The 27,049-nt window shown below is 44.4% G+C and overlaps 1 protein-coding gene across 7 annotated transcripts in view; it reads left to right on the plus strand.

The window, feature by feature from the left end:
- SLC45A1 (solute carrier family 45 member 1) overlaps positions 1 to 27,049 on the plus strand; it is a 67,823-nt gene that overhangs the window by 32,135 nt on the left and 8,639 nt on the right. For 3 of the 7 annotated variants that reach the window (XM_065650171.1, XM_065650169.1, XM_065650170.1), the window contains exons 2-4: positions 17,472 to 17,533; positions 19,577 to 19,726; positions 26,594 to 27,006. In XM_065650171.1, coding sequence (XP_065506243.1) covers positions 17,505 to 17,533; positions 19,577 to 19,726; positions 26,594 to 27,006 — 592 coding nt within the window. In that variant the 5' untranslated portion in view covers positions 17,472 to 17,504. Of the gene's footprint in view, positions 1 to 17,471; positions 17,534 to 17,617; positions 19,727 to 24,481; positions 24,563 to 24,763; positions 25,102 to 26,593; positions 27,007 to 27,049 lie in introns of those variants that run through there. The other 4 variants (XM_065650173.1, XM_065650168.1, XM_065650175.1 and 1 more) reach the window with 4 other exon arrangements.

The raw sequence follows: 27,049 nt of genomic DNA on the forward strand, positions 1-27,049 counted from the left end.
AGGCTAGTGAAGCATTAACCCAGGCCTGCTGTCCAAATACACACAAATTCCCAGCTGCATAGACAACAGCAGATTCTTTTTCTTAATCGAACATGCCAATTCCTTTTCTTTCCACCTCACATTTAAGAGATCCGGGCCTACGTTGCTGAGAAGGTAACTGGAGCTGGCAAGTTAAACAGTGCAGCTTTCCTTGCATCCTGGCCTTGCCAGCTCTCAAGTATTTAGCCTTAAAATAAGTCAATATGTGTTTGTGCTAGAATATGACAAATACTAAGGTGCTTTCTGCCAAGATTCTTTTATGAAAACTCTTTGCAATTTTGAGTTAAATTTTTTTGTAATTAGAAGTTAAAATCTCTTGATGTTTTGTATGGAAAAGGAAAGTGAAGCATTCATGGGACAGAGAAGGCTTTTCTGGTTTTGTCAGAGTAACCGTGACCTGGAGCAGCAAAAGGATGATTCCCCATTTCAATGGATCCAATGCAGAAATGCATCTGTTTTAGTGAATAGATATATGTAAACACAGAGGAGCACAGATCACGAAGCACTAGTTGGTTGGGGCACACTTGAGTGAGTCATTGAGGGGATGTAGTAGGGATGTAGCCAGCATCACAGATGTGCTCATACTATGTGCCCGGTTTGGGAAACGTTGGCTTGTAGTAGAAGAACATGAGGAGGAGGGTTACACAAAGCTGTAGGAGATGCCAAGTCTCTGGTTCATGACTCACCAAGGCAGTGGCAGCTTGTACTTGCTGCTCCCTGACTAATGCAGGGGTTATTCCTGCGTGTTCAAAGAATATTGGAGGTTACTAGTTCAGAATTTTTACACATTACATCATTTTGTTGCAATGACTGACTCATCGGGTCAGTGTATTTAGCAAGTAAGCAGTGGTAAGCGAGGGAACTGTAACAGGGTATACCTGCATTGGCTCAGCTGACAGTACAGTTTGCTCCCTGTTCTAATTACTTCTTGATAAGATTATCTCTTTTCCCAGAGGCAGAGATAGCACAGTAGTACCTGCAGGCAATCTATGAGTCTTAAACAGAAACCCAGTTGTGGCGGGGGGAGGGCTTTATTTTGTGGATTAAAAAAAAAAAAAAAAATCTATTATTTCCCGAAATCTCATTTTACATGGCATTGTGTACAGGAAGCAGTATCTGTTATCTGTAAAGCAGATTTTTTTTTTTTTCTTTTTTTTTTTCAAATTTTAAAGCTTGCCTGTGATGATACTACCAGTGCTTGAACTTGCTGATGCAAGGTGGCAGATCTCAAATGGTTCAAGACTCAGGACAGATGTCTTCCATACACCATGATGTGTTAAATCACAAGGAATATTCCCTATTCTGAGGCAAAAAGAAACTGCCTTACTTTTACTTTCACCAGAACAAAATTGAGTTTGATCTCAGCACATGAAAATATTCTACATGGAAGACGTTATAATATAATATTATATTTCTAAAAGGGCTTATGCTAATCAGCTGGAATACATTTAACTGATGTGGTGTTTTCAGTCCGGAGTGGTAGGCTTCGCTGTTTGTAAAGCCCACTGAAGTTACTCTATGATTTTTCAGACGTGGCAGACATTTGTTATGAACCTATCTATGTTCAAGACATGCCCGTAGAACTGTGCTGCCATCTTCGTGGTGGTCCTGTCCACTGCCCCTGAACAATAACTGCACTAATTCACCTATCACTGAGACACTGCTATGTACCCACCTTCTGATGTCACTTTTGTTGTTGTCATAAGGTCATGGGTGCTCTCAGCATCTTGCAGCAGAAAGCTGCAATCTGGAAGGATTTGTGAAAAGACAGGGTAGAGAGAAGATAGACAATCTGGGGAAGGTCTATGTACTAGTGGAAAAATCAGGCGAGATAAGCTTCCTGCAGAAGGAATGTGGCATTAGAACAATTTTCGCATGGACTGGAGCAACTGATTTGGTTTGAGTTGGTGCTACCAAGATTCTGTTAAGGAGCTGAAAGACCATGGGTGTTTTAGAGGGCTTACCTCCTCTTCTTGCCCCAGGATCCATTATGCCTTTTGTTGTGTGTGCATTAGCTGAAGAAATCAAATTCACTGAACTCCATAAATTGACTTGCAGTCCCTCAGTTTAGAAGGTAATTTAGAAAGCTACGTTCCCGGCCTGATTTTAGCTCTTGTCAGGCACAGGATCTTTCCCCTGATGTGGAGAGAAATGCTGTACCAACTGGAGCCCAAGGCACTGCTGATTCATGTACATTATCTGTCTCTTGCACTCTGAAATCACTATGCTGCAGGCTGCCCCACCCTATCCAGGCCTTCCAGAAAACATCCTCTTGTAAAACAAAACAAAACAAAACAAACCCAAAAAACAAAAAACCCCTTTGCCTTCTGATTTCTATAGTGACACAGAAGAGTCGATAGCTTAGTGAAGGATTTGAAATAGGTAGTATTTCCTTATACTACAAAAAAGCTCTTTTGGTAGTAAGACTTTTGGCAAAATTAATAGTATTTTTTGAGGAAGGGATATTGAAGGCTCTGCAGACAGTATTGAACACTTGAATGCTAGCAGAAACATGCACACAAATCCTGCCTGCTTGGTAATAACCATAATGAAATGAGAGACTACTAAGACTCTGAGTTTACCTAAAACCTGTGTGCTGATTTTACAATGAGCTGTGAGAACATTGTGAAGTCCTCACTAAAACCTCCTCCAAAGGAACTGAAGTTTTCTCTGAGTCCAGTGTGGGTTTTCTTTGGTGGTTTTTTGGTTTGGTTCTGGCTCCCCCTCCTGCGCTGCCCTCCCCTTCCTTTGTGACTTGTGCGAATACACATGCATTAACCTTTATGGTTAAGGACACTAAATCTTTGCTTGCTAGTTTTTTCTTGTTCAAGTTTGTCAGGAACTGAGTAGAACCATAGAGAAGTGTGCTATGATTACTTAGGATGTAGAGATTTCAGCAGGAGTAGGCAAGCACAAACCATCATGAGAAAGGGAACAGTGCAGAGAAGCATCCCTGTTAATGCTCAGCAGATATCAGATGCTGTGTCGAGGTTAAGAAGCAGACTCTTCAAGATCCTGCTTCTGCCGTCATCCAGGTCAGGTACCTACCTAAAATAGAGTGTGCTCCGTCTACATGCTGGTGCGCGTGTTCCTTTTCTGACCGTGGAAATGAAGCGGGGATGGAAAATGCCCAACTCTTACTTCAGTGTAGCATCAAATTGTGGCTGGACCAAATGCACGTTTAGATTTAGCCTGTTACAGATTTTGCTTCATGAGTTTAAAGTAAGGCACTCTAGGCTTTTTAGGAAAAAATATATTAATACTTGTGAAAAAGTTTTTGTGAATGTTTTATATCTATTCTTGCTTTCATTGCTTAGATGTCTGAGCATGAAGAGAGAATTCACTGTTAACTGTCATGATTGGAGGTGAAGGGGGTGGTATTGTGTAGCTGTGGCAATTGGGGAACAATTTGCAGCCTTTTCAGTTGTTATGTAGGGTCTGTTTTTAACGTGGGAATGCTTGAATCAGCTGCTTTCTCCTTAAAAGGACAATGGAGCTTTTTCTTCCATCAGTTCAGTGATTACAAGGCTGGTGGAAAAGAGGAGTATAGGTAATTTCCTTTCAGCAAAGTGTGGCCTGATAGATCAAGTTACTATTAAGCTCCCATTCTGCTTGAAGAGTGGGAGGAAAAACTAAGAGCTTTGGTTTGGCTCATTCTCTGAGTTTGCTCCCAAACTTGGTTAATCAGAGACATTCTCCCAGCAGCTCTGAGTCTAGCCAGACACAGTGAGACAGGAGCGGGCATTGTTGCTTCCAGACTGCGATTTTGGATGAACAATGATTTCTTGCCTAAAAGGAAGAAGAAGCATAACCTAAACATGAAACGTTTTCTCAGCAGTTTTGCATTATGCTTTTGTCACAAGTGCAGGAGGTGCCTGAGGGGTAGACAAGGCTTCTCTTGGACCTTCCTGTTTGCGCTTCCTGTGGTCAACTTAAAATACAGTGCTAAATGATGTTTAGGAAGTTTTTAAAGAGGCAAGGTTAGCAAGAGTAGACTTTGAACTTCACGTAGATAGTTGAGAATCAATCCCTACACTTCCGTGTTGTTGCTGCCTCAGTGACACTCCAGGTTACTTCGTGTGAAGGGCGGATTTCATCGTACAGAGTGAACTGATAACCATTATTAGTGGGCAAAGCCTAAAAACTTTAATGCAAGGCCGTAGTTAGATACGCAGGAGCTGTACTCTGTAAACTGGATCAAACAGGCAGCACCCCCTGCCCCCTCTGCACTGGAGTTAGCGTGGCACAGCTGTGAACTGGTGGCTTGGAGAACTGGTTGAGCTGTTGGACCTGTGCATGTAGAATCAAAACAGGGGTATGGTAGAATTTGTGTTGCGGCGTACCGCTTGTATACCTGTGCAGTTCTTTCCCTGGAGTTTCTGCAGATGGTCTGAGGCGGCGCATCGCACTGGTACCGTCGCAGAGCTCGCGTGGTTCCTCAGGCAGAGGTGAGGGCAGCGCGGTGGACGGGCCCCTTCCGGCCTTGCTGTGGGCGCTGCGGCGTCGGCCCGGAGCCGCGGCCGAGCGGGTCTCGGTCTCTAGCACCGCGCAGTGGTGCCGGACTCGGCCTGTCAGAACGACCCACGCGCTCTCTTTCCTGCTCACTCCTTGTGAGCCTAACGCTTCGGGCTATTGGTTGCTGCAAAACTACAAATGCTAAGAGACAGCTCTTCTGGAATCCGTTTCGTGTCTGAGCAGCTGATTGACAGCGTGGTTGGTATTTTCTATGTCACAATTTGCGCTCCAACTCAAATTTCTTGCTTTCGGTTTGCCTTATGCTGCAAACGTGCCTATGAGGGTAGGAAGTGACATTTCAAAGGCATCGCTAATCTGTCATATAGAGCTGTAATTGCAGCACCTGCTTTTTAAAACGAGCGTTTTCTGGCAATTCATGCCAAAAAAGGTAACCAGACTTGGCTACCTGATATTGTTAAACACCAGGGTTTTATCAAGAGCATCACAGTTTCCTGGCACCATGCTGTGGTTACTAAAGATGAGTAAAAGCATACTATGTGTGTATTCGTGGTGTAGTATGAACGTAGATCCTGCAAACATCAGAATTTGGAGCGCTACATTTTTCCTCTGTGGTTTCCGATGGCCCCTTGATGGTTTCTGACCGACGGATAAATCTTCCCCTTCCTGCCAATAAAAAGTAATCCCCATATGAAAACTACTCGAGAGTCAGTTTTATAGTGATGCCCATGTCCATCTGACCTCTTCTGGGAATGCATGAATAATAAAATTAACTTCTCAGCACATGGCATAGCCATGACTGAGGAACATCCTTTCATTTCCAGATTCCATCTTCATACTGTCATGAGCAATTTACTATAAAGAACAAGCGTTAAGACTGAACAGGAGTAAAGCTCTAGGAAAGATGAAGTTTACTTTTATCTTGCTTAGAGTGTGCATTGCAGAAAATGGCTATATCATATGTCTATGAGTTATATACCATTGGGATCTATAGCGGTACTTAGCATCCAGAAATAAGTTTAAGACTGATATGGCTTTATTAGTACTCAGCTAAGTTCCTGAGGGGAAAACACCGCCACCAAAAAAACCCCACAAACAACAATACGAACAAATAAAAGAAACAAAAAACAAACCAAGCTCATAAGGTACCTGAAAGACCTTTACAGATATAGATAGCGTTTTAAAAATATTTGCCACGTTCATTCCTATGTGTTAACAAACGGTAGATAATGTTCATCCTTGTAATCAATAATTTTGAGTGCTTATGCTTGTAACAGTGTGGGGTTTTTATTTCTGTCATAACACCAGGAAACTGTTATTTGCATTCAGTTGCATGGTAATAAGCTGTTAGAAATATGCTCATAATGTATGTGTAAAAGTAAATAGGGCCAGTGAAGCAGCGCCTGTGTTTGTCCTCAGTACCCTGAGCCTCACCTCTCTCCTTGCTACGGTATCTTTTTAACCCTCTGACAACAGACCTTGTGTCACAAAGCAGTCATTCCTAGAAATAGTTTTGGTCTTGTAGGAATCCTGCCAAAAGACTATAATAAGGTCCACGTAGATGGTCTGGAATACGAGTCACTTCCGAGTTCTCTGACTCACCCCCATAGATGAACAATTTTATGACTTTTAAATAATTGCTTCTGAATCATCTGGAGGGCTGTAAAGGAAGATGCGTGGCACTCGTTTTTTGCCAGCACTCTTCTCCGATTGTTACAGGGTATTAGTGAATCATAACCAAGGGAGGGGAGCACTTATATGAACATCTGCAGAAGCACTGGGACCTCACAGAGAGTAGAGGCAGCACAAAACATGGAATTTCTTTGCTTGCTTTTTCTTGTTAGGATTTTTGAATTTGTGTTACCTTTCCACGTCAGTATTTCTTTCCTTGAATCATTGCCCTGTTATTAATGTCTTGATGGTTACACTTCTGTCCATTATTTTACTTTTTCGTATCTCGCATAGCTTTAAGCATGTACACTTCATCACACCTTCACAGCAGTGTTCTCGGCACAAGAGAACCATGGCTACACACCTATGCTGTATTAAATTTGGCTTTGGATCGCAGCCTGAAATGCTATGCTGAGTGTTACAGGGAGACAGAAGTGTCCCCCTGCACTCTTTGTTCTAATGTGGACCGCACCATGAGATGGGCACGAGATCTCTCTGCTTTACAGAGGTGGGGTTTCTTCAGGCTCTTTAACAAGATATATTTGATGTTTGTTCATTGCTGCTGCATGGTCTCAGATTTCCCTTCTGAGAAGGTTTGAAACATGAGGGACAGTGTCGTAATGGAGCACAGCTCATTTCTGTCACTGAGGCTTTTCTTACTAACTTTAGCCTGCTTGTTTGCATGAGAGCGCGAGTCTTTACCATTTACTTGGTGTCATCAAGCTGTAATGATTCAGCTCTGAAAATCTGTATTTACGGTCAGCCAAATGAAACACCGAAGTACATGTAAGTATATAAAGAAGAGGGCTTTTCCTTCTGATTTTTAGAATAAAATATGGTGGTATGTTTTAAAAACCACTGTGGATGTTTCTATTTAAATTCCGTGTTAGCCAAGAGACTGAGATACATGTAATTCTTCAGCAACACAGCAGATGTCCACCGTTCCAAGAAATTTTGCTGGCAAACTTTTTATTGTGTCATAGTCTTTTCTGAGTCATTTTGAAGGAAAATGAAATGTCTTTCATGCTTGCATTATTTCTGTGGCTGGAGGTCAGTACTTTTTTACATAATACGAAATTACAAATGCAATAAAGTAATAGCCCTTTTGCATCTCAGTGTCCCATTTTGTAAAATGGAGTGACTTGATGGAATTGGAATGGAATTCAGTAATATTGCTAAAGCACTCTGTATCGTATTACCCATTTGCGAATTATTGGTGGTGGTGTTTCAGTCTTCAAACATAGCTTAAAATGCTGTTTGAGTAGGATGGCATGGGATATAAGATAGTTTGTGTAGGAAGATGTTTTCTCTATTTACATGATGGTATTGACTTGGGAATGACAATCCTGTTGACTTGTCAAAATATACCCACAGTCACGTGGGAACTTGAAGATTTGAAGACTTTTGACCATTTTGAAATGAAGAGCCTGGCCTGGCTGATCAGGTCTGAGCTGTAAAAAGCTGAGCTTTGCCTCGTAACCTAGAGGAGTGAGGAGTCTACTGGCACAGGTTGCTGTGAACGACAAAGCTCATATCTAGTGATGAGGAGAGTACTTGTGGCCAGAATAGCTGGCCCGGGAATGTTCCCATCAGCTTTGTGAAGAAGATTTTTGAGTTGTGTCCAGGAATTTCAGTGCATTGGTGAGGTATGTGGCTGGCTGTTTGTAGAATGGACGGTCCTGTAGAAATCTGTGGTTTTCCAGTCAGACGTGTAATCCTCCTGCTGCCTTAGGCCAATGGTAGATGTTTTCAGCCTCTTTAATGACACCAGGAGCTGGATACATGCTCACCATCTCAGAAGAGTGCGCAGGTTGCTCTCCAGTTTGAATGGGGCTCCTGTGCTGCCAGCCAGCTACAGAACAAGTGCCGCTCACTTCATGCTTAAGCCGCTTGGAAGGTGGAAGGTTTGGTTAATACGTGTCTGCTCGGTGAGCCACAGTTCAGGCCTTTTTAGAATGTTTTTCCCCCTCCAGATTTGGGATTCCCCTGCATATGCTGGAAAAGGTCTCACTTTGTGCTGTTGAGGTTAGGGTCTTTGAGAAGGTGAAGTTTTCCAGACTCTGCAGGCACACCGGTCTCTTCAGGTCCTATAGTTGTTGCTTAACCAGTGAACTGCGTACTGTGCTCAGGAATAGGCAGAGCAGGAAGGATTTGCCTGTCCAAATATAGACTTCTGCTTCGGAACTGGTTGTCTTGGTTTCCTCGGTAGTCAGTGGAGAGAAACAGGTGTTGTTGGGGTGTGACTCATCCCGTCCAAGGCTGTGTCCCAATAAACCTCTGCCGCTCAGACCATCAGAAACAGTGCGGTCAAAGTTTCATCAGGACTCATTTGTGTCTGGACTGGATATTCCAAGTTTTCTTCACGAGCTCTGAGCACGATCGCAATTAGCTGAGAATTACATTATGTTTACTTGACCCATGCATATTCCTTTTGAAAAGAATAGCTTGATTACTATTGTGAATAGGTTTTCATTGGCTAAACACGGTGCTTTTTTTCCTCATGTAAATTGACAGAGGAAGAATATACATACAGGTTGAGAAAGTTTTTGGCTACTTTTAATGGATTAGGTGGCCAAGCAGCTCTCCAAGTGAATTCATACTTCATCGATTGAGAGCGAAACTGCAGGTTGTCTATTCATAACAAGCCAAGAGTAACAGTCTTATTCCTATTAAATGGTTGTTCTTATTTTACGTTCATGCTGGCAAATGCAGCTTCTGAAGGGCTCTGAATTTGAGTAGGGTCTTCATCGTTTCGAGCAGAGGTAAGCCTTGTGTTGCAGGAAGCTCTGCACGCTCGCGGCTCTGCCTGTGCCATAGCTCTTGCTTTCAAGCGTGTCAAAAAGGCTGGCCTTCAAGGGTGGTCTCAAGAGGTTAGTCTTTCTCCGTTAACCAGTCTTGGTGAATAAATCCTAGCAATATTCCTCTTTCAAGATCTTGACAGAATACTCTCAGACTTCTAATGTTTCTTCAAGAATACGAAAACAGACTGGAAGAATTGCTGGAGTGTTAATTTACTACCTGGCGTCTGTCTCCTGGAGGAAGAGGAAAAAAACTGGAAAGCAGTAGTCTCCCACTGGAGTCTTGGCTTGAGGTGAATAGAGGAATGACAGCATCTCTGTCCTGCAGTGTGGGCTCTCTGACCTTTCGCTTCCTGTCGAGTTGTGAAATAACAAAGTAAACATTTAGCTGAATGTGGCAGCCTGAGACAATTGGCCCTATTGTAGAAGGAACTCCAGTCCCTTCTCTCTCAGCATAAATTCTCTTCGCTGGCCATGCTAATAGAGCTGCAGTGGAAGAAAGCCAGGCCTTTCATTGGGCAGGGCCCAAGTGTGAGCAGAAATTCAAGTGGTGTGTGGTTTGGTTGCTGGAAGTGACTTGGACATGGCAGGGCTGCTGAGGATTGCCCACGGTCAGAGCCTTTTCAAAAGGATTGTCTTTGTAGCATAGGAAATTGATTTGCAATGCAGAAGTCTTCAAAGCTCTGCATGGGGGCTGGTGGGTGTGGTTGGATTTGGCGTCATTTTTGTACCGATATGGAGTGGAATTGCGGAGATGTGTTCCTTGTAGCAAGAGGAGTCATTCTTCAAACTCGCTTCCTTGATCGCATAGCGCTGCCGTGACTCTGCATTGCTAGTGGCGTTAGGCTTCTCAGCATGAATAAAACCACAAGTTCTAAAACGCTATCGATTTACCTGAACTTATTGTTCATCCAACTCAGGTGTAAATAGTCTGTTCCCATGTTCCAGGCTCACCAGTGCATACCTGCCTTCAACCGTGCTACAGACAGCCCTCGCTTTGGGTGATCCTTGAAATTCATTACTTCTGTCATGGATGCAGAATTAGACTATTTCAGGGAAAATGTCCAAAAAAAAAAAAAAAAAATTAACGAAGTGGGTGGTATATACACAGCTGACCACTGAGCCCTGCCATTTCGTGAATGGGAAAGTCTTAGTTGTTTTGGACTCCCTTCCTGGATCCACTGTCGTCTTCCTTGAGACTGGTCTAGGTGGTTTTCACAAGCATGGAGTTCCAAGCAGCTTTCTAGGGGGACTTCTAAATGTCATGTACTTTGATTTGCCAAGTCCCTAGCCTTGCAAGGCAAGCTTGCCATTTCTCTGTGAGAAAAATTAAGGGCTTTAAAACTGATACTTCCCCAGTTTTTCCAACATATTGTTCCTCTGTTTATTCTTCCGGCACCACCCAATGTAGATGAGTTCCCGTTAGTCACATAATAATTTTTTTATAACCTAGTATGCAATGATGTACTCTCAGTCCAGTGTTCATTAAATTCTGGTACCTTCCTGTTCATAACATGATTGTACATCGGTTCCTTGCCAGATGGGCAGCTGTAAGCCGCTTAGAAGATGTCTTACAGATGTCTCCAAATTCTCGTAGCTTAGATCTGCCAAAGTTCTCATGTCTTCTGTTTTGTGAGGCTCCATTTGAATGAGGTTGAACTTCAAGAGTGGTAGTTCAGACAGCACTCTAAAATTACTAAGCTCTCATTGAAATTAATTTTCTTCAATGTTCGTTGCTTTCTCACACTTGCCACCATGATCGCTGCTATGCTGAGTTTTCTAATTTTTTACTACTGCCTGCTAGTGAATCTTTTAGATGGACTTGTTGGAGTGTAACTTGATGGGCTTTGATACATATATTAAAATTGGACTGTGCAAAAATATTATAGTATATACAAATCATAATACCTATTACTTCTGCTCTGTGGCTGAAAATGGACCGCTATGTTGTTTAAAGAGAAAAGGAGTCTAAACAGCTGCACTGTTTGAGGTGTCCTAGGATGTAGACTGTTACAGCCTGAGGCTGGCTCTGCTGGAAGCACAGAGAGGACAAAGCCACTCCTGTGTGTTTTTCTTCTTTGTAGCAAGCTGATTAATTCCTGAAGCAGAATTTTCATCGGAGCTGGGGATGAAAACCCTATTGTGCCTTTGCTTGTGTGGATGAAGAATTATGGGGAGAGCTGGTATTGCCAATGAATGCCAGATGCTGATTGATGCTTCTTCCATTGTAGTCACTTTAAACTTTTTTAAGTTTATGCAAATGAGCTGCTGTGCCCTCTTGCTTTTACCACGCTGGAAATACGAGAGAAGTTAACTGTCTAGCAGAAGCAGTGAAACCAGACAGAACACTATCTTGCTCTTTTATGTGTTGTTGTGTGACAAACGTAGCCATGCACGTTTGCCTCACTTTCTGCCTCTGTTTCATTTTGTCATTGTACTTGCACTGATTTTTTTTTTTTTTTTTTTTTTCTTTTCCCCCAGAGGTTACCAAGGCTTATTCCTAATAACAGACCTTACAGGCTTCTCTGCCTGTGTTGCTGTATTTTTGAGTAACTATCTCTAAACAGAAAATGTTTTCCAAAATCGGGGGGGTTGGGGGAGAAGAAAAGAGTGAATTGACTTTAGGGGCTAGAATGCAAGAGAGGAGTGACCTCACATGGAGATATTGAAAAAATTTTCTCCTTTTGTGCCTTTGGGGAAATAGGCTCTTTGCTGCTCATGCTAGGTGTTACCTGAACGCTGTGTGGGACTGTGTGTGCGCAGCACTGCAAGTCAAACTCAGTGCTTTCGTTCACGGGTTCTTTAAAACTTATTCCAGTGATATGCTCTTTCTGCTTTAGTCTTTCATCTCCAAAAGATTATTTTAACTTCTGGAAATTTAATGGAAGGCTGTGCAGATCGATGGCTTATAAACTATCGTTCAGCTCCTTCCCTCTTGGGAATGTTTTTTGGTGTCCTGTTGGCAGGCAAAACACAGCTCTTTTTTCCAAAAGCAAAATTTATCATTCTTCCTGCCTGTTTAAATTCACTCAGTCCTTCTGCAGTTCATCCAACTGTAAGTTTTCAGACTTGAAATCAAACACTGGCATTCATTTCTTTAGACCTATCTCAAGTAGGAGAGTTTTAAAGCTGGTATTTTAAAAAATACTTTTCTGCTTCTCTAAGTAAAGACAAATGAAGACACTTAGTCTTGGAATGGATAAATAATTTTGCAGTAATTTTGCTAATTATTGATTAATTTATCTGCTTAGTTTCAGAATAGGTCTGTTCGGACTAATTAAAATGTCTCTCTAAAATGTCTTATTGTAAAATTCTGACAGTAAGTCCTGCTTCCCTTACACTACAGTATTTGAGACAATTTGGTTTGAAATGGCATTTGTCCAATACATTGATTTACTGGCTCTTATTATAAAATATAACTCCATGTTAGTATAACTTTTGCATTGTGCAGTTTATTCTTATTTTGGGGATCTGGAAATCTAGAGGGTTTTTAGTTGTCGTGTTGTTTTTTTGTTTGGGTCCCCCACCGCCCTCGAGTATGCTGACGCAGTTTCAGTAATTTATCCATTAGGTATTACACAAATGGGGCAGAGGGAGAAGAACTGAGGCACTCTGTAAACTTTGAGCAACATGGTAGAAATCAAAGAGACTGAATAAAACCTGTTATCCAACTTGCGAAAGCATGAATCGGGTTGATGAGGCTAGAAAGAGGATTTACTGCTGTCGGATATGCCCTTCTCCAGTGGGCATTGTGCAGGCTCTCCAGGTTATGCATGGTTCAGGAGGCACCAGTGGTAGAACCCAGAATTTTTGTGAAAGTCATCCGTGAATCTGTGGTGTTAGCAGTTTAGTGGTAAGTTTACTTTCAATATATTCTGCTCATAACAGTGTCAGTGACTTGGAGCTGTATTTGGTGGTTTCCTAATTTTGGAAGTAGAAAAACGATACGAATTTTTGAGATTAGTTTAACATGCCCCCAAACCCAGAACCTTCTGCACAAAACCAGAAAAACCGATCACTTTAGGATGAAACATTAACGTTATGACCTTAGCGTGAAAATACATAAAGTGAGCACATTTGAGGATGTCTGAGAAACATAGCAGTAGCAATAGCTGAATAGCTTCTTATGAGCAGTTGGTCTTAAGAAATTTATCAGGTGCTAGCCTTTCCCTTACAGTTTTTTCCTGTCTTTGGAGAGGAGAAGGGTTTCCTCTTGGAGGTGGAGGGAGACATGGGGCTATCTGTTTGTATGTCTTATAAGCAGGTTCTTTTTATTCTTCAGGAAAATACAGTAATACAAACTCTACCGATTGGTTTTAAATTGACACAGGGTTTCCAGAGCAAGCCAAAAATACACACGTGTAGTCTGGATTCAGTCCAAAGCATCTTTACCTCTGAACTGGTTTAGGCTAGAGAGACAGGATGTTCCATGGAGCAAAAAACCATGTGATTAAACAGCATGAACAAACACAGAGTATAATATTAACAAAACACCGGGCTGCATTTCAGGTTGGGTTTTCTAGCTGGTCACCGTGGAGTTGACTCAAAAAGTTAACAGAGACACAAAGGTCCAGTCTGTTCTAACAGAACTGATAATCACAAAGGACTCCCTGAAGCCCTCTTCCTATATGGCGGTGTTAAAAAGCTGTTCACACTGGTCCTGACAGTGGTACAAATACACCACAGTGAGACTCTGCTTGGGAGTGTGTGCTGAATGTTTCGGCATCTGCCATGGGGGGTTTTACCTTGATTCACTGTTCTGTAAGTGTCTAGCAATTAGGCTCCCTGATCTCCAGGGTCCTCACGCTGCCAACATCATCTTTCATTTCTCCCTTGTGTTCTGACTCTCAGATCTGTCATTGTCATTCCATCTGTCCTACCTTGTGGCCCCTTTCCTTTTCAGGATGTGGCTGATACCTCCGCATCCTGATCAGCAGCTGTCTAGGCCATGATCCCCACGGGCAGACGATGAGTCACTGCTTTGTGGTGAAGATGCGTGTAGCAGAGGCACGAGGTGAAGGGTATAGGGTGTTTGAAGACTTGCGGAGCACTTCTCAAGTGGCTGACGAGAAATTTTCCTCATAAGCTGGTAGATAAGATGGAGGTGCCTTGGCTGGTCACATGCAAGGAAGAGAATTGAGAAAAAAAAAAAAAAATTGAACCTTTTTTGCAGTAGTTGATAGCATTGGGAGATTCTGCTCCTGGGAATTTGCATGTCTTTGGCCTCAGAAAGCCTGAAGAGATCCACAAATCTTAACCGTGTAGAAGTTTCTTCAGGAAATTCAGTGAAAGAGCATCAGAACTGCTGTGTCCCATCCTGTCCATGTGTGTGCCGTTTTCCTAGGAGGCTGCATTTCTGCTCTCTTCTCTGTTAGCAGAGGGCTGAGATGCCAGTGAGCTTGTGAGCGTGTGTGAATCCTGGTGGTGTTTTTCAAAAGCCGCTTTCTGCTCTCTGGGCAGCGTGTGTGGATATCGGGAAGGGGAGCGTCAGGCCCATTTGCATTTATTTTTCACAGAAAGTCACTTTATTACAAATGGACTTGCGTATCCTGGGTTTTTCTTTTCAGGGCTCCACAAATTCTGTCAGTTTTTCCATTTGTACTGAACGCTTTTAGCCACACATAGAGAGCTCTAGCTGTAGTTTAAGCCCTCCTTACTGTTGCAGGTTCGTCATATTTAACATGCGTTTTAGCCGGGAGGAGAAGGAGCATTTGGTGCCGTGGAAGCAGTGGGTGTTGGATCGCTGAGAGGCAATGCGCTGCTGTTGAAGGGGACAGCTTTTCTAGTACTGCCCAAAGCATCTCCTCCCTCGCAGAGAGGCCAGCTGCCTTCCCTTCCTGTCTGGTCCCCGCTGTTAGTCAGCAGATGCACTCCACTCCTCCGGATCCAAAGCAGAAGACATTTTTACTAGCACTTCCTCACCCTTCTTTGTTATTGCTGAAACTGAGCTTTCCTGAGGTGCTCTGGGCATGGGGTTGCTGCGAGTGCAGGAGAGGTGCTGTGGAGCAGCAGGTTCAGGAGCCGCTCCCCGGGGCGCCTGCCCGGAGTGGGGGCTGCGAGCGCGAGGCACAGGCGGCAGACCCGGCGCGGGGCGGCCGTGCTGGGGGCGGCAGACCCGGCGCGGGGCGGCCGTGCTGGGGGCACCGGAGCCGGCAGTGGGTCGGCTGGCGGGGGCTGCAGCCCCAAGTGAAAGCCTACAGCTCGCCAGCCAGTGTGTGGTTCCAAAAGTGAATATCTGCATTTCATCAGCGTCTCATATTGTCTTTCTGAGAAATGGTATGCAATTGCAGGTAATTGGTAGTGCTTCGGTTTCCTGTGGCTGTCCACCTGTCATTTGTGTCGGGTCAGCTCAGCTGCTTTATAAACATGGAAATGTGCTTGAAATCTGATGAGCTTGCAATGCAAAAGAAAACTTAAAATGCCATTAGATCTCGAATGCCAGAACTGTGGGGCTTTCTACCAGGCTTCTGTTCAGGTTTGTGTGTAATGATGAAATTAAAACTTGGTGCTTCTTTTGGTCTGAGTCAGATAAATCATTCCTAGGTACTGTGAACAATTAAAAGACCAAATTATACTTCAGTGCTTGTATTCTTCCAAAAAGACAAATAAGTGGAATCCCGTAGCAGTCGAGAGGAAACTGTGGTATCAGCCAAGTCAGCTGGCCTAGAAATTGTTTCATGTGTCCTTGGTATGAAAACACACTGAAGTTTTGCAACAAAATGGCAAACATAAGGTACTATGACCTGTTTACTAACCATGGAACAAGATTAAATTTGAACTGGTGACAGGTATCAGAGTATTTGCCTAAGCAAACACGGTAAAAGTTGTGTTAAGCCTTTTGGAATGTTCAGTCAGCCACTTCTGCTTGATTTGCATGATAACATCTCAAAGAATGGAATAGAAACACTTTTCATATGTAAAGTAAGAATCATCAAGTTCTTCCAGAATGTTCTATCTTTATACTGAAATGTTCTGCAGATTTTGCTGTGTTAGGTGGAATAAAAGGGTAATTTTTACCACCTTAAGTGCAGTTTTCTGGTTGCACCCCAAATACATTAAGCTACGGTGTGCTTCCTTAATCCAAACATTTTGAAGGTAAAATCGCTTTTACTTGGAGTCTCTCACTATTGCTCTTACAGCATTTTATTTACTAGCAGAGAAGTTCTAGTCAGAGACCATGAATCACAGGTTTCTGTCTCTTCGGTTCTTCTTGCAAGACCTCCCAAGTTCGTCGTGACTCTTGGAAGTATTCCTGCTTTTTCGTGAACGGTTTTCCATGGTGCGGGCTTAGAGGTATTTTAGCTGTTTCCTGGCGATTGTCTCCAAATACATGAGAGATTATTTTGTCCTGGTACCCTGCTGCACTGGTACTGAAACTTGTTTTACAGCCCAGCATCCTCCCAGCTCCGTGTTCGCTCAGGAGCAAAGCTCTGCTGGTAGGTGCTCTGATCAGTCAGTGCTTGTGGAGCATCTTTGACCCAATGCAGAACACCGAGCATTTCTTATTAAGGCCTTCGGTGAAAACGTTGGTGCCTGTGGCTTCCTGGGGAGCTGAGCAGCTTGGCAAGAGTGTGACAGGTGGTTGGCTAGGTTGTGCCCACGTGGCAGCTGCTTGCTTTGGGAATGCCTCCCCTTATTCTGCAAAAAGGGTGTTCCTTCTCCCGCTTTTAAGATGGCCTTGAGTTCTTAGTCCCGGATTGTCTTGTTCCTACTTCTAGAGATTAGCTTTCTCCCTGACCTATGGAGCTTACTTATTTTTCAATGACTTGCAGAAAGTCAGTGTCGGCAGTTAGATCCTCAGACATCTCTTTTAGGGCTCTGGGGTGCTGGTTCACTGATATCTCACCTTTGGTAATGTTTAAATATCAGTCCGAGTTGTTGGTTTTAAAAGAGATGATGTGATATATGATATGCATCGTCTTGCAGTCCAGAGCAGAAATAACTGTGAGAAATATCTACCTTTTCTGTGTTACTTTGACAGATTTTACTCTACGAATGTAGTATGGACAATCTGATTATTACAGATGTTTTAATAGATTGTTATATTTTTTTTTTCCTACCATATGTAAACACTTCTGTTTGACTTCTGGTTGTCTTTGTCTGCTGGAAGGTGGGTTTTTTGGGGGGGTGTTTGTGTGGTTTTTGTTGTTGCTGTTTGTTCGGGTTTTTTTGTTGTTGCCCCCCCTCCTCACTGCCTCTTACTTCTGTTACCTGTTTCCCAAGCTGGTTATGTATAGTTGCTGCTATTTTTAGCTCCTTTCTGGCTTCCATTAATCTTATATTTACAAAATTGTCAATATCACATCTGGAACAAGTGTTTTCTGAATAAAATCAGCTCTTTTTTCATCTGCCCTGATTTATAAAATCTGACCAAGAAAAGATGTATTTTAAATAAAAGTTCTGATTGCTAGAGATGTACCTTTTCCTGCCACAGGTACAGTCAACAGCCCAAGGTTTGGCTACAAACCTACTTTGTTTCTTGTTTTTCAGGTCAAAGTAACATCCAGTCAGACTTTGCATGGTATGAGGCAGAAACAGGATTTTCTAGCACGGTAAGTACTTGCAGAATCAACAGGCGGCTGATTTCTAGTGACCAAGAATCTGAGACACTGGATCCTAAATAAGAAGCAAAAGGAGGTCAGTAATCACTGAGTAAATTCAGTTTCACCTCTACTGGTTTTATAGGTGGCTTCAGGGAGGAATTTAGGAAAGGTGCATTAGGCAATGCCTTAACGTGAGCTCTCATGATGATTGCGAGGAGCACTACCAGGAGATGTTCACAAATAGAGTTTTGAAGGAGCTATTTAAAATGATAGTATGGGTAGGAATTTTATGATGGTGTTCATGAGAAGACCTTACATAGGGATCACGTAGCAGAGCACGTGTATCCCTTCAGCGCTCACTGTCTTTGACTTCAATTGTAAACTCTTTTCTCTCTCATCACTTCACTAGATGTAGACTTTTCAAGCCTCTTTCGGCTTTTTTTGCTTCCACAGCTGAACACAGACTAGAAGTGTCTCTCTTGCCATTTTTTAGTTTTCTAGAGAGCAATTGTGTCAAATGCATTTATTCAGAGCCAGGCCCTTCCTACACAATAGCCAATCTATTACAAATACAGATTTCTCTGGTAACTGCATGTTCTTTGATTTATTTGAATGCTATGATACAAATAGTTTCTTGTGATCTAGGTGCCTGCAATACACTAAAGACTTGCTTCTGCGGCAGAAGTAATTACTTCTCATTAAATCTAAAAAATTGGTTACAAAGTCCATCAGGTTGTACCTACCTACAGGTCGCGCTCGTTGCAACCGAAACCCTCAGAGTGACGATCTGTTGCTGTGCAAGAGTCGCATCCACAGGCCCACGGTCAGTCCCACTCTGCTCCACGATGATCAATAAGTGCCACTTCAGTGCTGTCTTTTCCACTTACCTCTTGGCCAAAGGAAATCAGTAGTATGATGTTCAGTGACACAGCAGATGTTTCAAAGTCCTCATCAACAAGGAGATCACCCTGTTACCTAAATAAGACATGTTATGGAATTTCAGAAATGCAAAAATAAATGTGCGAGCGAGGTTCGAATCGGCTAATACAGTTTTGGGATTAAAGCATGTAGGGGAGGCCTCCTATGACACTGGCTTTTGACCAGAGTTTTATGGCCTTTTATTTGTCTGGTGCCTGTTCTGTCCCAAAAACACTACTGCAAGGAGCAGATCAGAAGAGAAGATACAACTGGACAATGCACTTGGTTTGCTGTAGAAGAATCATTTACCTTTGCATTGCTTACTTGCCTCCTGTCTTCTGATTTACCGTGACCTGCAAGGGAACATTCCTCTACCACAGCCAAGGCATTCAGGCGGAGCTAATTGGGCAATTAAAATATCAGGCGGTGGAAGTAAAAATCTCATCCACACAGCAGATGGATTTAGCAATCTGACTCCTTTTAGATTATGACTTACTATTATGTAATGTGTGTTGCTACATAGGTGCACACTCTCTGGAAAAAAAAAAAAAAAAAAAAGAGGTAAGCAGCTGTTCTGCCGTATGCTCTAGCTGACCTGGGTTTCATGACTTCTATCAACTGACCGTGGAAGAAGGTGACAGTGGGGGTTTCTGAGGACAAACTGTGAATGCGGACAGTCCATTTCATAGAACCTTCCTTCCCAACAACTCCTTTCTTGGAAGTCTCCTGTCAGGACACTCTTATTTTCTTACTTGATGGGAGAAGAAAAAACCAAGCAAACCCTGAAGTAGAGATGTCAAACTAACAGCAAGCCTATTCTTATTCTACCAGGCAGGAGATTAATTAGATTATTTTGAGGTCTGACCTCCAATTTTGTATCTAAAAGTCATGGCTCTTGTTGGAGAGGTCAATTAATATAACAGCGTATCAGGCTCAACACAGAAATGCCATCCAAACAGTGTACAGGGAACCTTTGTGTACTGTGTATTTGCCTTAGCAGATAGTTAATCTGGGTTACTGTTTGCTACCTGTTCCATTTGTCTTGCTCGAGAGCATTAGCAAATGTTTATTTGACAGAATGTTCTGTTCCTCTCCTCTCCACTTTTTTTTCTTCTTTGCCTCCTCTCTTCTAAGGAAATGCAGGCTGACCCAGAGTGACTCCAGGCTGCAAACATGGTGTTGCACACTGGACTCCAGCCAGAGGAGTTTCTTTACTGCTGATGGGGGAGTAGAAAACATCTTGAGAATGATCTGCCAGACAGGGAAAGGGCCTTTAACTCAAGGGTAAGAAATCAGAAGAAAGAAGATACTTAGAGCACTTTGACTTACCTAAAAAAACTCAACAAATTGAATACCAGGGTGAATAGTTTACTTAGACTAGCAGAAGCAAAAAGCTGGTTTGTGAATAGCAGCAACCAAGTGTCTGCTACTAACCCCTGTTGGAAACAGGACTGCTATCTGATCTAGTGTTGTAGCTTGGGTGTTTTAGGCAGACAGAGGCCCTGAAACAGACTGCCAAGCTCCAAGAGTGGCACAGGAGTGTCCTCGTTCTGTTACTTCACCTCCACCCTTCTCTCTGCCTCAGAGGATGCGAGAGGCGAGGAAGGCTGTCAGAGCGGCTTTGGGGCCATCCAGGAATATTAAAGCACCTGTCTGTATCTGTTTACAACAAGTGGCCGTACCGCACCCCAACATCTGTCAGTCTCCGTAAGGTAACTGATTGTTTGGGATGGCATGTAGACATCCCTATAGTCTCTGCCTCATTGCTAGACACTTTCAGGCAGAAAGGGGATGACAGCCCCTGCCTCTCCTGTCTGACAGGCACTCTGTATTGATGGAAGAGAATAAATTAAAAACAGCAGGAGCAGACTTTCTGGTTTTTCTTGATAACTGGTATAAAGGAGAAAAGGGAGCAGTCTGTTCACTGCAATTAACATTGGGTGCTATTGCAACTCATCCCGTAATGCGACATAGATACAATCTTAGCAGAAAATTGAATGCTGCACTGAGTCAGAAACGTAGAGTGGTGCTGGGTTTTGAAGAAAGTAATTAGCCCCAGGGACTCGGTGATTTCTCATTTCCCCTGTGGTAAACACGGGCAAGCGGGGCAGTACTTCCCATAAGCTTCCAAAGTCAATTTTGACAAGGTACAGACCCAATTTATAAACTGAAGTTTTCGTGAATGCTTAGCAAGTAGCAGGCGCACCTCCAGTCTTCCTGCAGTGCCCACTACTCAAGCGTTGTGCTGCGTTTCTTTGGTCAGCTCCGAGTACCCTGTTTCTGCGCGAGCACTGCCCAGCCAGCCCAAGCCCTGCTCGGGCAGTGGCTGGAGAACACAGCCCGGTGCAGTGCCGGTTTGGTTCCCTTTGCCACCTCTCCCGTCGAGGGCTGTGCTGTGTGACGGACCTGCCGGGGGTCACATTTCCCACCTTCCCTGCAGCCAGGTGCTGTGCCTGCCCTCTGCACGGTGCCTCACCTGGCCACCTTGTCCTGGTACAGCAGCGGTCGTGCTCTTCTTTGTGCTGCCCTGCACTTGGCCTTCACAAAAGCAGTGATTTGAGGTTTTCCAGAACTCACTGGTCCCATGAGTTCTGCTCTCCTTCTCCAACAGAAGATCGGAAGTGTATTGAATCACAGGAAAAAGACATCCGGTATCCAAGAAAACTTTGATCTTACTAATGACAGGGCCTACTGACTGGAAGCTGCAGCTCAGAATTAATATGAGAGGCAAGGAATTGAGCTGTTCAGATGACATAGCAGGGATGACAGCAATCTCTGTTTATGCTCTATCTTTAAATGAAAATAGAGTTTAGTTCTCAAATACATGTAGCCCATGACCGCAAGTTCCTGCATCCGGGATTCTCGCTCCTGCTTTCCTGACATACTGCTTGTCACCTTTCTGTGGTTTGTCACATCCAGAAAAAAACCTGCAGGGTCTTTGGGGCATAATCACATCCTTGACTTTTATGAAATGTACAGTCCACTTGAGGCATCACAGTGAAACAAAACACTGTACTTCAGTGAGTTTGCCACCCTGCTTTGTGTTCCTGCACCTCTGTCCCTGAAGCTGCACCCAACAGTGACACTTAGCACCAGTATCCTGCATGGTAAATATCTTACATGCCTGCAGTTAACACTCGTGTTCAGCATTTGTCCAGAAATGCGTGGTCAACGTAGCCCAGCGTGCGTGTTGCCTCAGAAGAGATTTTTTTCCTCAGCCTGCTTTCATTTAGTCGATGGAAAAAGAGAAGATGATAAACCTCTTCCGAAATATAATTATGTCCGTGGTTCTGTATCTTAAAGTGTTGGTCGCAGGAGCTGGTTAGGAAGTAAATGCAAAACTTGTCACTTGGACTCTTTAAACTGTTTGTTGGACTGTAGCCTTCTGATACCAAATGCCTTCTCAATCTTCTGGATTCTCTAAGTGCCCTCTAGTGACTAATTATCTGAACTGTACTGAGTTTTCAGTGTCGGAGAGAGACCAGCTATTGAAGGAGTTGTGTGGTGAGGGCAGGAGCTAGGTGAATGTCCTCACGTTATTTTGAGGGTGGCACTAGTTTGTCCTGCAGAAGCAAATAGAAATGCTCAGTGAGAAGTCACTGCACAAAGCTCAAGAAAGCAAAGGACTAAATGCGTGCTATTGTGGAAATTGCATGTCTGAACTGAAACATGAGCCAAATCAAGTGCAAACCTATTGGGCTGTCACTGCACCATATTTTAATGGTTTCAGTGAAGCGTGACATTAGAGAAATGTTTCTGAATAATTGCTCTCTGAGGTTTGAGAAGGGGCCACAGCTTTCTGTTTTTCATTTGATACAGCACCTGTAGACTAGGCTGATGGATTACCGACGTTTCATTTGTACCGTTAACAGCATTCCAGTTTTTCTAAAACCAAATTGTTTTACTTACTTTACTTACTTACTTACTGAAGACTTTGCTTGTTTAAAAAAAGTTTCATTTGTTTTGCAAAACAGTTTGAACTGCAGTCCAAGACTATGTTCATCCTCTGTGTATTTGTCAACAGTGGGGGCATTTCTGTCTCTTCCTATTATTAGAGCTCAATGTGCCATGTTGTGCGTTGTAGTTGCCTGGCACACTTGTCGGGGCATCTTGAGAATATTTCTTAATGGATAGTTTCAGGAACGTGGCCTCATCTTGCATCTGAAAAGAATAGGGTAGATTTGCTTCGTTCCCAGAAAGGATAGGAGCAGACACAAAACTCCTTTTGTATTTTGTTATATCCACGCGAGTGCAGATTTACAAAGTACAGACGGCAGTTGTCGGAAATGCATACTCGTTTCTTTAAAAACTCACGTTCTTATCTTGTCTAGTCGTCCACTATGTTGAATTTCATTTCTCGATGAATCGACAACTCAATTTTAATGGAAATGGATCAGTGCTGTTATCATTGCTGTTCACTCTGCAGCAAAAGACTGGGTTTCATTTCTGATGGCGTTTTGGGTGTGTTTTTTTTTTTCCTTATGCTTTCCCTCTTACATAAAAAATCGAGCGCCCTTTTAAATGTTTAATTGCATTCGTTAATGTAGCCAGCATAGGAGTTTGGTGAATCCAGGTTCAGGAACTGATATATCTGGGCTGTTAAAGTCATATGACAATATGCTAAGGGCCAGGTATGGAGGTGGTGTGCAAACTGGCATACATGAGTCTTCTTTATGTTCTTGCATTGTATTAGCCTCCCACCAACTTCCTTACACCTACTCAGCTGACACGTAAGGGATGCTAGGGCGGTGTAATTTATGTGGTAATCTCCTCTAACCATATAGGCATTATGAACATATAATTGAAAGGCACCTCCCCTCGTTTGAACTTTCTTCTTTTTTTCTGTCTTACTCTGTATTTGCACTGAGTTCAATACCATAGGCCATAGACCTTATCGGCATGACCGGGCAATTACGGAAATATAAATTTACTTCTTCAACTGATATAATAAGTGTTGCAGAAAGCAGTTTCTTTTGGATTTAGCAATGGAATAAAAGCTCTTGTGTACCTGGAATACATGTACTGGAAGAGTTTGAGGGTCAAGAGCAAACTGGCATTGGCTCCAGAAATGATCAAGAAAAGTGGATTGCGGAAGGAGCGAGCATAGTTGGGGTCTAGAGAGTGCTTCAGCCTGTATGATGAACGCCTGTATTCTTCTGGGTGACTCCAGCTGTAACCAGTGATAGCACACGAAGAGATGGAAGGAAGCTGAGTCGGGGAAAGTTCAGATTGGACATTAGGAAAAGGTTTGTCACTAGAAGGGTGGCTGGTTGCTAGAACAGGCTCCCCCGAGAGATGGTCTTCGTGCCAAGCCTGTCAGAGTTCAAGGAGCATCTGGATGATGCTCCTAGTCATATGGTAACCTCTGGAGATAAAAATAAGTATCCTTAATGCTCTGAGGTTGAAGTTTTTGAAAAAATACATAACGGCATTTTTGTTTGCAAACCATGAGAAAATCGGGAACTCCAGCACAAAATATGGTGCTGTGAAACAAAATTGCTGAATCGCCTTACCCAAGGAAGGGGAAGACTGAGCGCTACTGTTAATTAGAAGAGAGGGAAGTGCAGCGTCATCTCTGGCATCTACTCAGCCTAGCAAAAAATATCCCCGCTCCACCTAAAAATCCTACTATCGCGGCCCACTTTCCCTGCGATTCCAGTGCCAGTATGGGATGAGTCTGTGGCAGTGACGGTGCGGCGGCTCGCTCCGCTCCGGGGCGAGCTCGGGCACGGAGGGCAGGCGCGGGGGCTGCGCCGGGAGCTCGCAGCGAGAGCGCTGGATTTCTTTCCCTCTCGGCTGGCGCGGAGCCAACCCCGCCGCAGCCTGGGGGGCTGCTCCTGGTCAGGCCTGACGGTTCCGGGATGGCTCTGGGGGAGCGGAGCGCGGTCGCACCCGTTGCCGGCACAGCTCTGCGGGGACGCGGAGCCGCAAAGCGGGGCAGGGGCAGCGCCGGCCGGGCGCCCGCCCGTGCGGCGGCAGACGCGGCCGTGACGGCCCTGCGGGGGCGGCCGCTTCCGCCGGCGAATCGCGGGGGGCGATTCAGCCGCGCGGGCCGACGTCACCGGGAGCGGCCGGTGTCAGCGCGCGGCGCAGAGCGGGCCCGGCCGGGCGCCGCTGCAGGTGAGGTCCCCGGGCTGGGGGCGCTGCGGCCCGGTGGGCCCGGGACCGTGGCGGGGCGATGGCGGCGGCCCCGCCCGGCGCCGGGGCTGTCGCTCAGCACGGGCAGTGCGGCCCGTTCCGGCCGACACGGGCGTGGGGAAGGCGGCGAGAGCGGGCAGGGTCCGCGGCGTGTTCGGAGCCCCGGGTACCCACCGCAGAAAAATCGGGGCCGGGTTCCGCCAAAGGAGAAACGCTTTTTGGGCGTAGAGGTGTCCGGGAGGAGCGGCGGTGACCGGTCCCTGCGCGCGTTTGGCGGTGCAGGCAGCTGGCGGCAGAGCCTGGATCGCCGAGGCCCTGTGGATGGAGATGCGCAGCTGTTGGTGTAACGAATGTCAAGTGCTAAAAGTCACAAATAACTATTGACAGTGAAAGCTAACAGCCATGTAATTGTCTTTCACGCCAAAAGAGAGATTTCCTGCCTCGGAGCTCTTGCGAACACCGGGTGGATTCACCTGAGGACGGGCATAAATCCTTTGAATACGTCCTCTGATGAGCAATGCGTAAGTTGAGGAAAATGGGCGATGAGGAATAGAGGCTCAGGTCACGGTTTTACACTGACCTTCTGCTGGTCCAGTGACACGCTGTCAGTAATATCCTTTTAATAGCTAAGTAATAGCAAATCACCATGTGTGTTTTTGAGCCGTGCAGAGTTCTTTCTTTCTGTCACTAAAATGTTGCTGCTTAACGGCTTGCGATACAATGTCTTTGTAATGCATGGTACAGAGCAGGAAGAGGAAGGAGGATCCAGGATGGGGACACGCGTTGCATAGACCAAGGGCTACAGGAAGAAAGACCGGTGTGTGAAATGCGCCAGAGGAAGTGACAGAAAAAGGGAGATCGTGGGATTTCTGTACAGCCAAAGTAGCAAAACAGCTGGGAGTCTTTTCCGCAGGGGAACTGCAAACAAAAACGTTAGAGTCTTGTTTTGCTTACTAGCGTGTAGGTGAGGTGTGGCGTGATGCGGGGCCATTCCTGTGCAGCAGCAGCAGCCTTTGGTCCACGGGCAATAAAGCAGAAGGAAAAGGTCAGGCTTACGAGCTGTTTCCATTTCTGGCAATAAGAGGCAATAAATCACGTGTAGTTTGTTAATTCAGCAGATCTGTCGGCATCTATCGCGAGATGCTCTTTTGGAGTCCCTTTGGCTGTTTTATACACCGCAGTGTGCACACTTTGGCTACGGGAGTGATTCTGATGAGACCCGAGGAGGCCGTTCGACACTTGACCGCCATTACTCGCCGAGAGAGGAGCAGCAGTGTTGAGGGTGGCTTGTGGGGTGTGTTTCACCTTCTCAGGAGTTAGTTTGAAACTTCAGTTCATGCACTGAAAAGTGATATCAACTTCTTGTTCCAAGCATATTTGTTGTCAGCTGACCTCATCCAAGCGTTCAGCTTGTGTAATCTGAACTTGAAAAACATATTCTTTGGGCACTCCTGTAAAGTCTTACGGAAATAGAACCAGCGAGAAGCAGAGGATCTGACCTTGTCTTTGCAACAGCGCATCTCTGCTGAATTCAGGAATGCAAACGGGAAGAAAACCAAACTCGGTCATTGCGAAAAACCAGAGGTCTGGATCTGCAGCCAAGCCACAGTTTTGCTTCACTGTAAACTTAGACTGAGGTCGTGATTCATCTTAATTTAGCTCGAGTGAATTGCGGATACATGTAAACCCATTGCTGTTAGGGGAACCTCTGGGGAAATGTGACGTGTCTGACTGCTAATTGTTTTAAATATTTTAATGTTAATCCTTGATGATGGTAGGCAATTCCTAGTTAACCAAGCTAGGATCTCTGGTGTCTCCTTTGTGCAAAGATGGAGGAGACGTGCCCATAAAATGTATATGCCTTGTGTCAAGAGACAGAGAGAAGAGGTGGTAACTAATACAAGGGCTATATTCAGTATGTGAAATGTTGAGAAATGACTTGAACTTCAATAAATGAAATAGAGCAAAGTTTTTCTTGCTCGACTGTTTTATTCTGAGCTATTTTTCTTTCAGACACCTAGTCGTGATGATTCCATCATCTGCAACAACCCCGGTCGGCGATGCTGCACTCTTGCCAGGCGCGGCTTCTCAGGAAGTCTGGAGATCACAAGTTCCAGGCTATTCTGGATCGGTCATGCGGCATATAAGTCATCGGGCCAACAACTTCAAGAGACATCCGAAAAGGAGAAAGCACATCCGCCCTTCGCCGCCGCCGCCACCAAATACTCCGTGTCCTGTTGATTTGATGGACTTCGGGGATCTCCAGCCTCAGAGGTCTTTCCTAGAACTCCTGTTTAATGGGTGCATTCTCTTTGGGCTGGAGTTCAGCTATGCTATGGAAACAGCTTACGTTACCCCTGTGCTGCTTCAGATGGGGCTCCCAGACCAGCTTTACGGAATGGTGTGGTTCATCAGCCCTATATTAGGTAACTTTTCTTTATGCTATTTCTTTCCTCTTGTTTTTTCCAC

This window comes from Caloenas nicobarica, chromosome 22 (genome assembly GCF_036013445.1).
Source record: "Caloenas nicobarica isolate bCalNic1 chromosome 22, bCalNic1.hap1, whole genome shotgun sequence".
In the NCBI taxonomy this organism is placed as follows: Eukaryota; Metazoa; Chordata; class Aves; order Columbiformes; family Columbidae; genus Caloenas; species Caloenas nicobarica.